At 39.9% G+C, this 13,350-nt stretch overlaps 1 protein-coding gene across 3 annotated transcripts in view; it reads left to right on the top strand.

Moving 5' to 3' along the window:
• The window catches only part of Ced-12 (engulfment and cell motility Ced-12), a 137,596-nt gene that overhangs the window by 96,838 nt on the left and 27,408 nt on the right, over positions 1–13,350 (top strand). For all 3 annotated transcript variants that reach the window (XM_071693244.1, XM_071693245.1, XM_071693246.1), the window contains 2 exons: positions 288–461; positions 10,584–10,686. In XM_071693244.1, coding sequence (XP_071549345.1) covers positions 288–461; positions 10,584–10,686 — 277 coding nt within the window. The remainder of the gene's footprint in view (positions 1–287; positions 462–10,583; positions 10,687–13,350) is intronic.

The following is a 13,350-nucleotide window of genomic DNA, read 5'->3' as shown; positions in this document are numbered from 1 at the left end:
TAGACAGGAATAAAACAGATGAGCAATCACAGGTGCAAAGTGGTGCAAAGATATTTGTAGAATGTGTTTTTGCACATTACAGTTTTACTAGGTTACTGCATTCCCCTTCAGAAATGATACACATGTCAGAATTATATATTATGAGACATCATATTGCTTCTAATTCCATACCATTTTCCTTACATTTGCAAGGTGACCATGAAGAATTATCATTTAGCAGTATTGCTCATGTACATGTCTTACTAATACTCATATGATATTTATGTTTTATATTTATGTCCCTACAGTAAAGTATTGAGTGTGGTGAAAGACCAGATCACTCGTACTATGAGCCAACAACCTTCCACCTTGGACACTTTCCGCACCAGAATCAACTCTTTAACTTATGCAGAGATTGCAGAGATTTGGCAGCAAGAGAGGATAAACAATGAAGAACAGGAGATGCAGGCACCTCCCATCAAGTTAGTTCAGTGTATATGATTTAAGACTTCATTATTTAGAACAGTCACAAATCATTATTTTTGATGAAGTCCCCATTATTTAGAATAGTAACAAGCAATTATTTTTGATGAAGTCTCATACTTTGTTGGAGTGGTATGGCAATTACATTTTCACATGAGAAGGATAAATGTGATGAAATTTTTGGCAGTGAGTGTAAATAGTCAGTCCTGGTAACACTGGTGAAAACAGTTTGAATTCTATAGAGGGACTTTTATAGTTGTTTAGGATATGAATTTCTTAGGTGTGCAGTAAATGATTGGTGTGTTTTAACTCCTCTGTTAAATTTCCATTTGAATCTTGTGAATCAGAAATTTTTATGTTGTATGAAAAATGAATTTAACAGTGAAACTTCAAAAGTTTATATCTTCCACTAATATCACTCCAATAATGTGTACAAGTTTTGTACGTTTGTCAGCACCTTTCACTAAAAAGTCCTTGAATAAGACCGGAGTATCAAGTAGATGGCTGCTACATATCTTAACATTTATTTTACCTGCACCAAAAAATATATGACTCATTGTTATTATTATGTTCTGTTTCACATAGTAAATCTGTTTTTACTGAAATTTTGATTCACTGATAGTTTTCTCATAACGGCAGAATAATTAGTTTGTAAATTTACCAGCTTGACCAATCAGATGCAGTGTTAAGGTTAGATAGCCACAGGCAATACTGCTTCCACTTGTGCTAGAAACACTTAGTAAACTTTCAATTGTCTTTAAAGAGTCAATGTCTATAATATCACTCTCCACACATTCCACACATTGTCCAGTACTTCAGGATCATTATTTACATGTTTTCAAAATTTAGCTGAAAGCTGTTCAATTTCCTTCCTTGAAAACTCATGGAAATTTGTTGTCATTGGTGTGGCTGGAGGATGACTGACTTTGGGAAGAAATTATCATGCGCTACCACCTCAGTTATCACCTAGAATCAGCATGTGGCCTTGAAAATAGAGGCACAAAACTCTGTGCATAAATTTTTGTGTTGAAAAATTGCTCACCTTACATAGATATCCATCTAAAGCAGTTTCCTAAATTTTTCTGGAAGTAACCCTGAACAGAATTTTTTTTGGCTTGGTAACCCTCAGCGCAGAAAAGTAGTTTCTGTGTTTCTTCATTTAGTGTAATCCAATAAGTTTTACTGAATTTTACTTTAATTTGATAGTCAATATATTTTGATATTTCTTATGTTGATTGAGGAAAATGAAGGCACAACTTAATGCAAATGTAATTTATTGCAAAATTAGGCAAGCAAAGAAAAACAAATTTTTGACTGGCAACTATGATGCTGCTTCATGAGTGAGCCCTTCTGCCTATTGATTCTTTGCTTGTGAATCTAGCAAACAAGGCATATGATAGAGTTGATAGAGATGCTCTGTGGAAGGTATTAAGAATATATGGTGTGGGAGGCAAGTTGTTAGAAGCAGTGAAAAGTTTTTATCGAGGATGTAAGGCATGTGTACGTGTAGGAAGAGAGGAAAGTGATTGGTTCTCAGTGAATGTAGGTTTGCGGCAGGGGTGTGTGATGTCTCCATGGTTGTTTAATTTGTTTATGGATGGGGTTGTTAGGGAGGTGAATGCAAGAGTTTTGGAAAGAGGGGCAAGTATGAAGTCTGTTGGGGATGAGAGAGCTTGGGAAGTGAGTCAGTTGTTGTTAGCTGGTGATACAGCGCTGGTGGCTGATTCATGTGAAAAACTGCAGAAGCTGGTGACTGAGTTTGGTAAAGTGTGTGAAAGAAGAAAGTTAAGAGTAAATGTGAATAAGAGCAAGGTTATTAGGTACAGTAGGGTTGAGGGTCAAGTCAATTGGGAGGTGAGTTTGAATGGAGAAAAACTGGAGGAAGTGAATTGTTTTAGATATCTGGGAGTGGATCTGGCAGCGGATGGAACCATGGAAGCGGAAGTGGATCATAGGGTGGGGGAGGGGGCGAAAATTCTGGGAGCCTTGAAGAATGTGTGGAAGTCGAGAACATTATCTCGGAAAGCAAAAATGGGTATGTTTGAAGGAATAGTGGTTCCAACAATGTTGTATGGTTGCAAGGCGTGGGCTATGGATAGAGTTGTGCACAGGAGGATGGATGTGCTGGAAATGAGATGTTTGAGGACAATGTGTGGTGTGAGGTGGTTTGATCGAGTAAGTAACGTAAGGGTAAGAGAGATGTGTGGAAATAAAAAGAGCGTGGTTGAGAGAGCAGAAGAGGGTGTTTTGAAATGGTTCGGGCACATGGAGAGAATGAGTGAGGAAAGATTGACCAAGAGAATATATGTGTCGGAGGTGGAGGGAACGAGGAGAAGAGGGAGACCAAATTGGAGGTGGAAAGATGGAGTGAAAAAGATTTTGTGTGATCGGGGCCTGAACATGCAGGAGGGTGAAAGGAGGGCAAGGAATAGAGTGAATTGGAGCGATGTGGTATACTGGGGTTGACGTGCTGTCAGTGGATTGAATCAAGGCATATGAAGCGTCTGGGGTAAACCATGGAAAGCTGTGTAGGTATGTATATTTGCGTGTGTGGACGTATGTATATACATGTGTATGGGGGTGGGTTGGGCCATTTCTTTCGTCTGTTTCCTTGCGCTACCTCGCAAACGCGGGAGACAGCGACAAAGCAAAAAAAAAAAAAAAAAAAATGATGATGCTTTTGTATGATCCACTTATTATAGGAATGTAATGATTTCTTTTTTCAAATGGACTTCATGGCAAAAATTTAAAAGGAAGAGAACGTGTAGTATTATAGTGGCTACAGTGATGTTCCTTCATTTTATGGGCAAGTTCTTCCAGATTCGGCTTTAAGTTCATAGACAGAGCACAGCACAAATCATGCTGAGGAGTCAGATGGTTCCTTGCTTTAGTCTTAATTGCCACAAGAGCTGAAAGTCCTTGTTCACAGAGGTATATGGTTGGAAAAGGGAGAAGAGCCTTTTCAGCCTCGTGAGTCAGAATAGGCTTATCCTTGAGTTGAGCCCAGAATTCAGAGTAAGAGGGACCTTCAAAATGTTGCTTTTGCTTCTGATTTTCTTGGAGATCTATAAGTTCTTCTTGAAAACCAGGGATATCTTCTCCAAATTCAGTGACGTTCACACTGAACACATTCGTAACCGAGCTATGTTGAAATAGGTCTGCATTTTCTGGCAAATATCTGTCCATTTCCTCTTGAAGCTTCTTCAAATGATCTTGGAAAACCACTTTGATGTCAGTAAGGGCAATTTCTGATGAATCTTCCAGCACTGCACTTAGTTCTGGAAAAGCAGCCATTTTTCCCCTAGCTAATCTTTCTCTCCAAAGTGCAAGTTTCTTCTTGAATGAGGTAATTTTTTCACTAATGTCCATCATAGTTTGATTTCAGCCTTGCATTTCTGAGTTCAGTTCATTGGGATGCCTGAAGATGTTGCCTAAATCAGCTAGCTTTGCCACCCAAGCAGAATCTTTGAAGCAGTCGGCCAGTTTATGCCTCTTGGAGAAGATTTTTTTTTCAGTTTTTAGTTCAATAACTCATCGAAGAATTATCCTTTAAGATAGTCAGTGGACATCAGAGTGGATAAGTAAGTCTTGGGGATGTGTTTCCGTCTCATCACACATTTTATGGAAAATGCACGACTTCAAAGCTCAGGCCTTGATAGATTTCACAATTTGGATATTATCATTCAGAACCACATGGAGTTCCAGCTGGAGACGTTGAGAGGCCAAGTTTTCCTAATGTATGAGACAGTGAATTATTATTATGACATCAGAGTTTTCTCTTTTAATTCAAGTGACAAACCTACGTGACTTCCCATCATAGGTGAAGCTCCATAAGTACACACAGCCAAACAATTCAACTAGTCTAAGTTGTGTTTCATGAAAAACCTGTCCACCATAACAAAGATGTGTCCTCCAGTGGTGGTTGCTGACAAGGCCCTACAGAACAAAACTTTCTCCAGAATTCTGTCATCTCCTTTATATCTCACAAAAACCCTGAGTTGAGGTTTGCTAACAATGCCACAGATTCATCTATCTGCAATGAAAATTTTCCTGCTTTTTTCAAAACCACAAATAATTGATCCAAAATATCTGATGACATGAGATTAATTCAAAGTTTGATGCTGTTGTTAGAAAGTTGCACCAAAGCTACTGCTGCTGGTTTTACCAGATCCTCTTCAATGTTATGGCACTTCAAAGGACACCATGGATACTATCTCCATAGAAAAAGCTGAGCCTGAAGGAACATCAGTCCGGCTTCAGCTTGCCTGTTCTTCCTTATCCTTCCAATAACATAGTGGTTTTTCAGCCAACTTTGGATGGACTGAACATATGATGTTTTACTTTGTTTTCCTTCATCGATTCATTGGCAGGGATTTGCAGGCACTGTACACACTGAGGACGTACATTCCCTGATCTCTCCCTCATCTCAGTAAAGCCATATTTATGGAACTCAGGTTTATGCTGCAATTATTGTTTACATTGAGCCATTGTTCCCTCTAGAATTCAAACCTTAAATGAACATATGTATATATGTGGGGGAGGGGTTAAAGGTTCTGGGAGTGATGAAGGATGTGTAGAAGGTGAGAATGTTATCTCAGAGAGCAACAATGGGTTTGTTTGAGTGAATAGTAATTTCAACAATATTAAATAGTTGCAAGGCATGGGCTATAGGTAGGGTTGTACGGAGGAGGATGGATGTGTCGGAAATGAAATGATTGATGACAGTTTGTGGAGTGAGGTGGTTTGATTTAGTAAGTAATGAAAGGGCAAGAGAAATGTATGGAAATAAAAAGAGTGCAGTTGAGAGAGTGTGTTGAAATGGTTTGGACATTTAGGAAGAATGAATGAGGAAAGAATGACAGAGGATATATGTGTCGGAGGTAGAGGGAAAAAGGAGAAGTGGGAGACCAAATTGGAGGTGGAAGGATGGTGTGAAAAAGATTTTGAGTGATTGGGGTGTGAACATATAGGAGGATGAGAGAAGCATGTAAGGAATAAAGTGAATTGGGATGATGTAGTGTACCAGCATTGACCTGCTGTTAATGGATTGAACCAAGGCATGTGAAACATATGGGGTAAACCATGGAAAGCTCTGTGGGGCTTAGATGTGGATAGGGAGCTGTGATTTTGGTGCATTACGCATGACAGCCAGAGATTGAGGCTGAATGAATGTGGACTTTTTATGTTTGTTTTCCTGGCATTACCTCACTGAAGCAGGGGGTAGTGATGCTGTTTCCTGTGGGGCAGGGTAACACCAGGAATGGATGAAGGCAAGCAAGTATGAATATGTACATATGTGTATGTATGAATATGTCTGTGTATGTATATATATGTCTATATGTGAATATGTCTGTGTATGTATATATATGTGAATAAGAGCAAGGTTATTAGGTACAGTAGGGTTGAGGGTCAAGTCAATTGGGAGGTAAGTTTGAATGGAGAAAAACTGGAGGAAGTAAAGTGTTTTAGATATCTGGGAGTGGATCTGGCAGTGGATGGAACCATGGAAGCGGAAGTGAATCATAGGGTGGGGGAGGTGGCGAAAATTCTGGGAGCCTTGAAGAATGTTTGGAAGTCGAGAACATTATCTCGGAAAGCAAAAATGGGTATGTTTGAAGGCATAGTGGCTCCAACAATGTTGTATGGTTGCGAGGCGTGGGCTATGGATAGAGTTGTGCACAGAAGGGTGGATGTGCTGGAAATGAGATGTTTGAGGACAATATGTGGTGTGAGGTGGTTTGATCGAGTGAGCAATGTAAGGGTAAGAGAGATGTGTGGAAATAAAAAGAGTGTGGTTGAGAGAGCAGAAGAGGGTGTTTTGAAATGGTTTGGTCACATGGAGAGAATGAGTGAGGAAAGATTGACCAAGAGGATATATGTGTCAGAGGTGGAGGGAACGAGGAGAAGTGGGAGACCAAATTGGAGGTGGAAAGATGGAGTGAAAAAGATTTTGATTGATCAGGGCCTGAACATGCAGGAGGGTGAAAGGCGTGCAAGGAATAGAGTGAATTGGAACAATGTGGTGTACCGGGGTTGACGTGCTGTCAATGGATTGAACCATGGCATGTGAAGCGTCTGGGGTAAACCATGGAAAGTTGTGTGGGGCCTGGATGTGGAAAGGGAGCTGTGGTTTTGGTGCATTATTACATGACAGCTAGAGACTGAGTGTGAACGAATGGGGCCTGTGTTGTCTTTTCCTAGCGCTACCTTGCACACATGAAGGGGGAGGGGGTTGTTATTCCATGTGTGGCGAGGTGGTGATGGTAATGAATAAAGGCAGCAAGGATGAATTATGTACATGTGTATATATGCATATGTCTGTGTGTGTATATATATATATGTATATGTGTACATTGAGATGTATAGGTATGTATATTTGCGTGCGTGGACGTGTATGTATATACATGTGTATTTGGGTGGGTTGGGCCATTCTTTCGTCTGTTTCCTTGCGCTACCTCGCTAATGCGGGAGACAGCAACTAAGCAAAATAGATAAGATAAATATTTATATGTTTACTTATGTATATGTGTGTGTATGGGCATGTATGTATATATATATGTGTTTTGAGTGGATAGGCCAGTGGATAGGGGAGGGTTTCTAGCTCCCCACTCCCGCCCCCTTTAGTCCCTTTCTACGACATGTGGGGAATATGTGGGAAGTATTCTTTCTCCCCTATCCCCAGATTTCAGAGATGTATTGGTAAAATACACAGACTTTTACAGAATCACAACTATGGTGTATTTTAAGGTTGAGTGTATAGGAAAAAGTATTGGATAATTGATAATAGAAAATCAAGTTTGTAATTGAAAGGCATTATTAAAGAATTTTTTCCATGCATATACACTATTTCCAGCATTTGAGAATAGCATCAAAAACAGATTACTGAGCCTTAGAGGAAGAAAGTCCCCACTTGGTCCCCTTCTCTGTTTGTTCCTTCTTTGGAAAAGTAAAACAGGAGGGAAAAATTTCCAGCTTCTCACTCCCACCCCATTTAGTTACCTATTATGACATGCAGGGAATACTTGAGCAGCATTCTTTCTCTCCCATCCCAAGAGATAACTCAAGAAATGTGAAATGATAATATGGTTTTTTGAAGGGGCTCCTGCAGCTTCAAGGCTGCACTCCTTCTAGTAGTGGGGAAATGATGTACTCTTTGGAGTGAGAAGTTCCTGGACAAGACTTCCCTCACTTTTGTCAACAGACAATGATGCAGCCTTGCTGAAGATGACTTTTCATTTGTGGCATAACCACAGGTAGGAGAGTCTGGTACCACTTGGGAAAAATTGCTTGAAGTGCTAGATGCCATTAACAGAGTGACATGCACGAGGATAGTTAAACTAGTGGCTTCCTGCATTTTTACTATTTCTTTTATCATAAATGAGATGCAAAGTAGAACTTCATTTATGTTGTATGTGATACAGAACACTGGTTGGGATTCTTTTGAATTGAAGTGGTTGACCACTCAGAATGATTTAGAGGTGCAGGTAGGAATCTTATCTGTCAGTAGTTTAGTGGATGATAGTGGATTTTTATGGGGATGGAGACACTCCATTTTGATTGAGCCAGTATTCTAATTGCATGCAGTGATGCATGTTTGTTGTTACTTTAGAAGGGTCACAATGCTGTGATGTTATTGTGAAATCATCTGCATTTTAGAGGACTTTAAAACTATTGTTGCAGGAATTGATGGAAGTTCATTTTGAAAGATATTGTAAGTTTTGGGGGAAAAAATGCTCCTTTGGAGAACCCACTGTAAAGCTAAAGGATTTTCTTATGTTGTGTAACCAGGAGTGGTTAAAGATATCTGTAAGAACTTGGATTGAAATAGGGCCAAATTATTTTATGTGGAAGTCAGATATACTTTCAGAGCCTGTTGTAGAGGAGTTCTGTAAGGTTTTGATTAAGTTTTGAATGTTACTGGGGGTAAAGGGTGGGTGAACAGTTGTTTCAGGTTGGATATTAAGTAGGTTTTTCATGACTTTCTTGAGTGGGATGATGGTTAGTTTGTTACTATATGTTGAGTAGTGCTTCATTAGTTTATTTGTGTGTTCTTTGGTAGAAGGGATGTATTTGTTTCAGTTTGAAGTGCTTTGTATGTGGGGGTCAGGGTAATTTGGGAGCTGTGGATTTTCTTTATTGTTTGCCAGATTTAGGTGCTTCTGCTTTATCATTTATCATGTTAAAGAAGCAGTGCCAGCTTTTTAGTAATTACATTGATGATGCTCTTGTTGAAAGCTTGGATTTGTTCCTTGGTCTTTGTTGATGGCAAATGGTTTTGTCTGAACATGTTTCTTTGCTTTATGAGGGCTGTAACTTGTGGGAAGAATTATTTATAGTGCTTTCTGTGGCCTTGTAATATGTAGCTTTTATTAGCTTAGCTTATGATGTAGATGAAACTTGAGATGGTTTGGTCTAGGTATGGGAAATTATCAAAGATGAAATTCTGGATCTTGGATTTTGTGTTCTTTGTATATGACGACAGGTATGCTCTCTTATAGATTTTAAGTCGCTGCATGGATTGTTAGATGAAGTGTGATTAGAATGATGTAGTGGTCAGATTTCATGAAGTGTGCTCCAATTGGTCCATGTGTCCAGTGTTGATGTGCTAAAGGTAATGTCTGGGGAGGTTAACTGTTATGGATGATGGATTGAGAATCTTATTAGATGAGGATGTTCAAAGAATGCTTTTGGTTCATAAGTAATTCACTTCAGGAATCTTGGTTGTGAATGTTGATCGAAGCAGGATGGCAAGCATTCGAATTCCACATAGATAGTTGTTAGGCATGTTGGTCTGGTTCATTAATTTTAGAGTGTGTCTAGGAGGACAAGGGTAGATTATGTTGTTTCAAATAAGTATGTAGGGTTATAATTGCCCCAGATGAGAAAACAGTCCTCTGTACATAGACAAATCAGTCCTTCATATGATCCGAGCAAGTGCTCAGAAGAGAAGATATGGCATCTGAATAAGACTCCCAGTTTCATAGGGGCAGATTTAGCTGCTTATGTAATTTGGGGTTTCCAAGACAGTTTAGATGTTGAGGTGGAACCCTAGATAATTATTGTGTACAGTGATGTAACTATAAAGCTGTCATAAGAAAGAAGAAAATTGTGAGAATATTCAAGAATGAAGTAAAAAGAAATTGGGGTTTAGAGGTGTTAAACTTTATGTCAACCCCACTGGGAAATCTTTTACAGGTCTTTGTTTAAAGAGGAAGTTTTGATGAAATGTTAATTGAGATTTGGTGAATGAAGCAAATTTGAAAGAAGATGAATGCAGTGTTAGGTCAAATCATAATGTGATAACATGTTATGTAATGTGATCTCTCTCTCTCTCTCTATCTGTCTTTATCTCTGTTGCCTGTTCCCAACTGGAACTCCCTCAAGGTGGTGGCATGGCACTAGTTTCTATAACTAGTGAGCTGCAGTGCTGCTTCTTAGCTTTGGTGCATCACCTTAGAAGGCCTCTAGCAGAGGGTAACTCAAGTGTTGTTTCCAAATGCTCTTACCTACTGTCCCTACAGACTGCTTCTTCCATAATGCTTCTGCCTAATGTTCCTGCCTACTACTTCTAATTAATGTTTCTAACTAATGCTCCTACTTAAGTGTTGCTACCTACTACTTCTATCTTAAGCTCCTACCATTTTGCCAAAAGGCAGGGCTAGCATGTAGTGCTCAGTGCTGGAAAATCTAGAGTTACAAAGAATGAGGTGTGATTGAAGTGTTGTCAGGTGTAATGTATGACAAGGAGAAAATGTTTGTGGACAGAATGCCAGTAGTCCACATCTTGGTAAGGCAGAAAGAAAAGACAGCTACCTGGGTCAGAGAAGTGCAATTTGACAACCAGTGAAGTGCTGGCTCACTATCAGCTGTCACTAACCCTCCTGATACCCAAGTGAGTAGTACTGGTAAAATACCTCCCTGGTCATTGACTGCCTGTCAGCTGCTGTGATGAGATGCCAAATCATAATGTGATGCCTATACTTTTTGTAATACAGTAACCTTTGGGCGTTTTTTTCCTAACATCACAAATTTTCTGAAACTAGTAAATATTATGTCATACTTTGAGAGTAATGTATTATATAAATTGACCCAAGAAAATTTTCTAACACATCTCATTTCAGAGAACTGCGGAGACAGCTGGAACCAGAGATTTTGGAGTTGATTCAACAGCACCGTCTAAGATTCCTTGTGGAAGGGACCCGTTTTAAATATGCACGAGGTGTGGTAAGTATCCAGCTTATTATGTTTTATATCTGCTTGCAGTAAAGAAGTCACTTAAATCTATGTATTGATGAATGTTATTCCCTTTACTTTTGATCTTAATCTTCACATACATGGTTACACTTTAAAGATTTCTACCTTGTGAATTAAGAAATTTGTTGGGATAATTCTGCTCATAGAGTATGTGTGAGGAATATGCAGGTAAGGAATGGAATGGAAAAAGTTTTTTAAGAAATTTAAAGCTTAGATTTTAATTTGGCATGTCTCCTGTACCTCTTGCCTGTTTATCTTCCCTATATGAATGCAGTGTTAATGGACTCTCCTTGCAAATGCTTTACCACAGACAAGAAGTCACTTTTGTTGAGGCTGTATCATCATACAAAGCCATCTTATTTTAAGGAATTCATCATTTCTCTGCTCTTGCATGAAGTACAGCTGTGAAGCTAGCAGAGTCCCATATACAGGGTTCTGTGATTGTATGATAATGACAGTAGTAATAACAATGGTGAAGATGATGATAATAATGATAATGATAATATATTTTTTTTTTTTTTTTTTGCTGCTGTCTCCCGCGTTTGCGAGGTAGCGCAAGGAAACAGACGAAAGAAATGGCCCAACCCACCCCCATACACATGTTTATACATACGTCCACACACGCAAATATACATACCTACACAGCTTTCCATGGTTTACCCCAGACGCTTCAGATGCCTTGATTCAATCCACTGACAGCACGTCAACCCCGGTATACCACATCGCTCCAATTCACTCTATTCCTTGCCCTCCTTTCACCCTCCTGCATGTTCAGGCCCCGATCACACAAAGTCTTTTTCACTCCATCTTTCCACCTCCAATTTGGTCTCCCTCTTCTCGTTCCCTCCACCTCCGACACATATATTCTCTTGGTCAATCTTTCCTCACTCATTCTCTCCATGTGCCCAAACCATTTCAAAACACCCTCTTCTGCTCTCTCAACCACGCTCTTTTTATTTCCACACATCTCTCTTACCCTTACGTTACTTACTCGATCAAACCACCTCACACCACACATTGTCCTCAAACATCTCATTTCCAGCACATCCATCCTCCTGCGCACAACTCTATCCATAGCCCACGCCTCGCAACCATATAACATTGTTGGAACCACTATTCCTTCAAACATACCCATTTTTGCTTTCCGAGATAATGTTCTCGACTTCCACACATTCTTCAAGGCTCCCAGAATTTTCGCCCCCTCCCCCACCCTATGATCAACTTCCGCTTCCATGGTTCCATCCGCTGCCAGATCCACTCCCAGATATCTAAAACACTTCACTTCCTCCAGTTTTTCTCCATTCAAACTCACCTCCCAATTGACTTGACCCTCAACCCTACTGTACCTAATAACCTTGCTCTTATTCACATTTACTCTTAACTTTCTTCTTTCACACACTTTACCAAACTCAGTCACCAGCTTCTGCAGTTTCTAGCATGAATCAGCCACCAGCGCTGTATCATCAGCGAACAACAACTGACTCACTTCCCAAGCTCTCTCATCCACAACAGACTTCATACTTGCCCCTCTTTCCAAAACTCTTGCATTCACCTCCCTAACAACCCCATCCATAAACAAAATTAAACAACCATAGAGACATCACACACCCCTGCCGCAAACCTACATTCACTGAGAACCAATCACTTTCCTCTCTTCCTACACGTACTCATGCCTTACATCCTCGATAAAAACTTTTCACTGCTTCTAACAACTTGCCTCCCACACCATATATTCTTAATACCTTCCACAGAGCATCTCTATCAACTCTATCATATGCCTTCTCCAGATCCATAAATGCTACATACAAATCCATTTGCTTTTCTAAGTTTCTAAGTTTCAGAAAAGAAGAGTGAATGTTGGGGTGAAGAGGGTGGTGAGAGTAAGTGAGCTTGGGAAGGAGACTTGTGTGAGGAAGTACCAGGAGAGACTGAGTACAGAATGGAAAAAGGTGAGAACAATGGAAGTAAGGGGAGTGGGGGAGGAATGGGATGTATTTAGGGAATCAGTGATGGATTGCACAAAAGATGCTTGTGGCATGAGAAGAGTGGGAGGTGAGTTGATTAGAAAGGGTAGTGAGTGGTGGGATGAAGAAGTAAGAGTATTAGTGAAAGAGAAGAGAGAGGCATTTGGACAATTTTTGCAGGGAAAAAATGCAATTGAGTGGGAGACGTATAAAAGAAAGAGACAGGAGGTCAAGAGAAAGGTGCAAGAGGTGAAAAAAAGGGCAAATGAGAGATGGGGTGAGAGAGTATCATTAAATTTTAGGGAGAATAAAAAGATGTTCTGGAAGGAGGTAAATAAAGTGCGTAAGACAAGGGAGCAAATGGGAACTTCAGTGAAGGGCGCAAATGGGGAGGTGATAACAAGTAGTGGTGATGTGAGAAGGAGATGGAGTGAGTATTTTGAAGGTTTGTTGAATGTGTTTGATGATAGAGTGGCAGATATAGGGTGTTTTGGTCGAGGTGGTGTGCAAAGTGAGAGGGTTAGGGAAAATGATTTGGTAAACAGAGAAGAGGTAGTAAAAGCTTTGCGGAAGATGAAAGCCGGCAAGGCAGCAGGTTTGGACGGTATTGCAGTGGAATTTATTAAAAAAGGGGGTGACTGTATTGTTGACTGGTTGGTAAGGTTATTTA

The sequence above is a fragment of the Panulirus ornatus genome, chromosome 55 (assembly GCF_036320965.1).
Source record: "Panulirus ornatus isolate Po-2019 chromosome 55, ASM3632096v1, whole genome shotgun sequence".
Classification (NCBI taxonomy): domain Eukaryota; kingdom Metazoa; phylum Arthropoda; class Malacostraca; order Decapoda; family Palinuridae; genus Panulirus; species Panulirus ornatus.
This window is presented reverse-complemented; position numbering and strand designations above follow the sequence as displayed.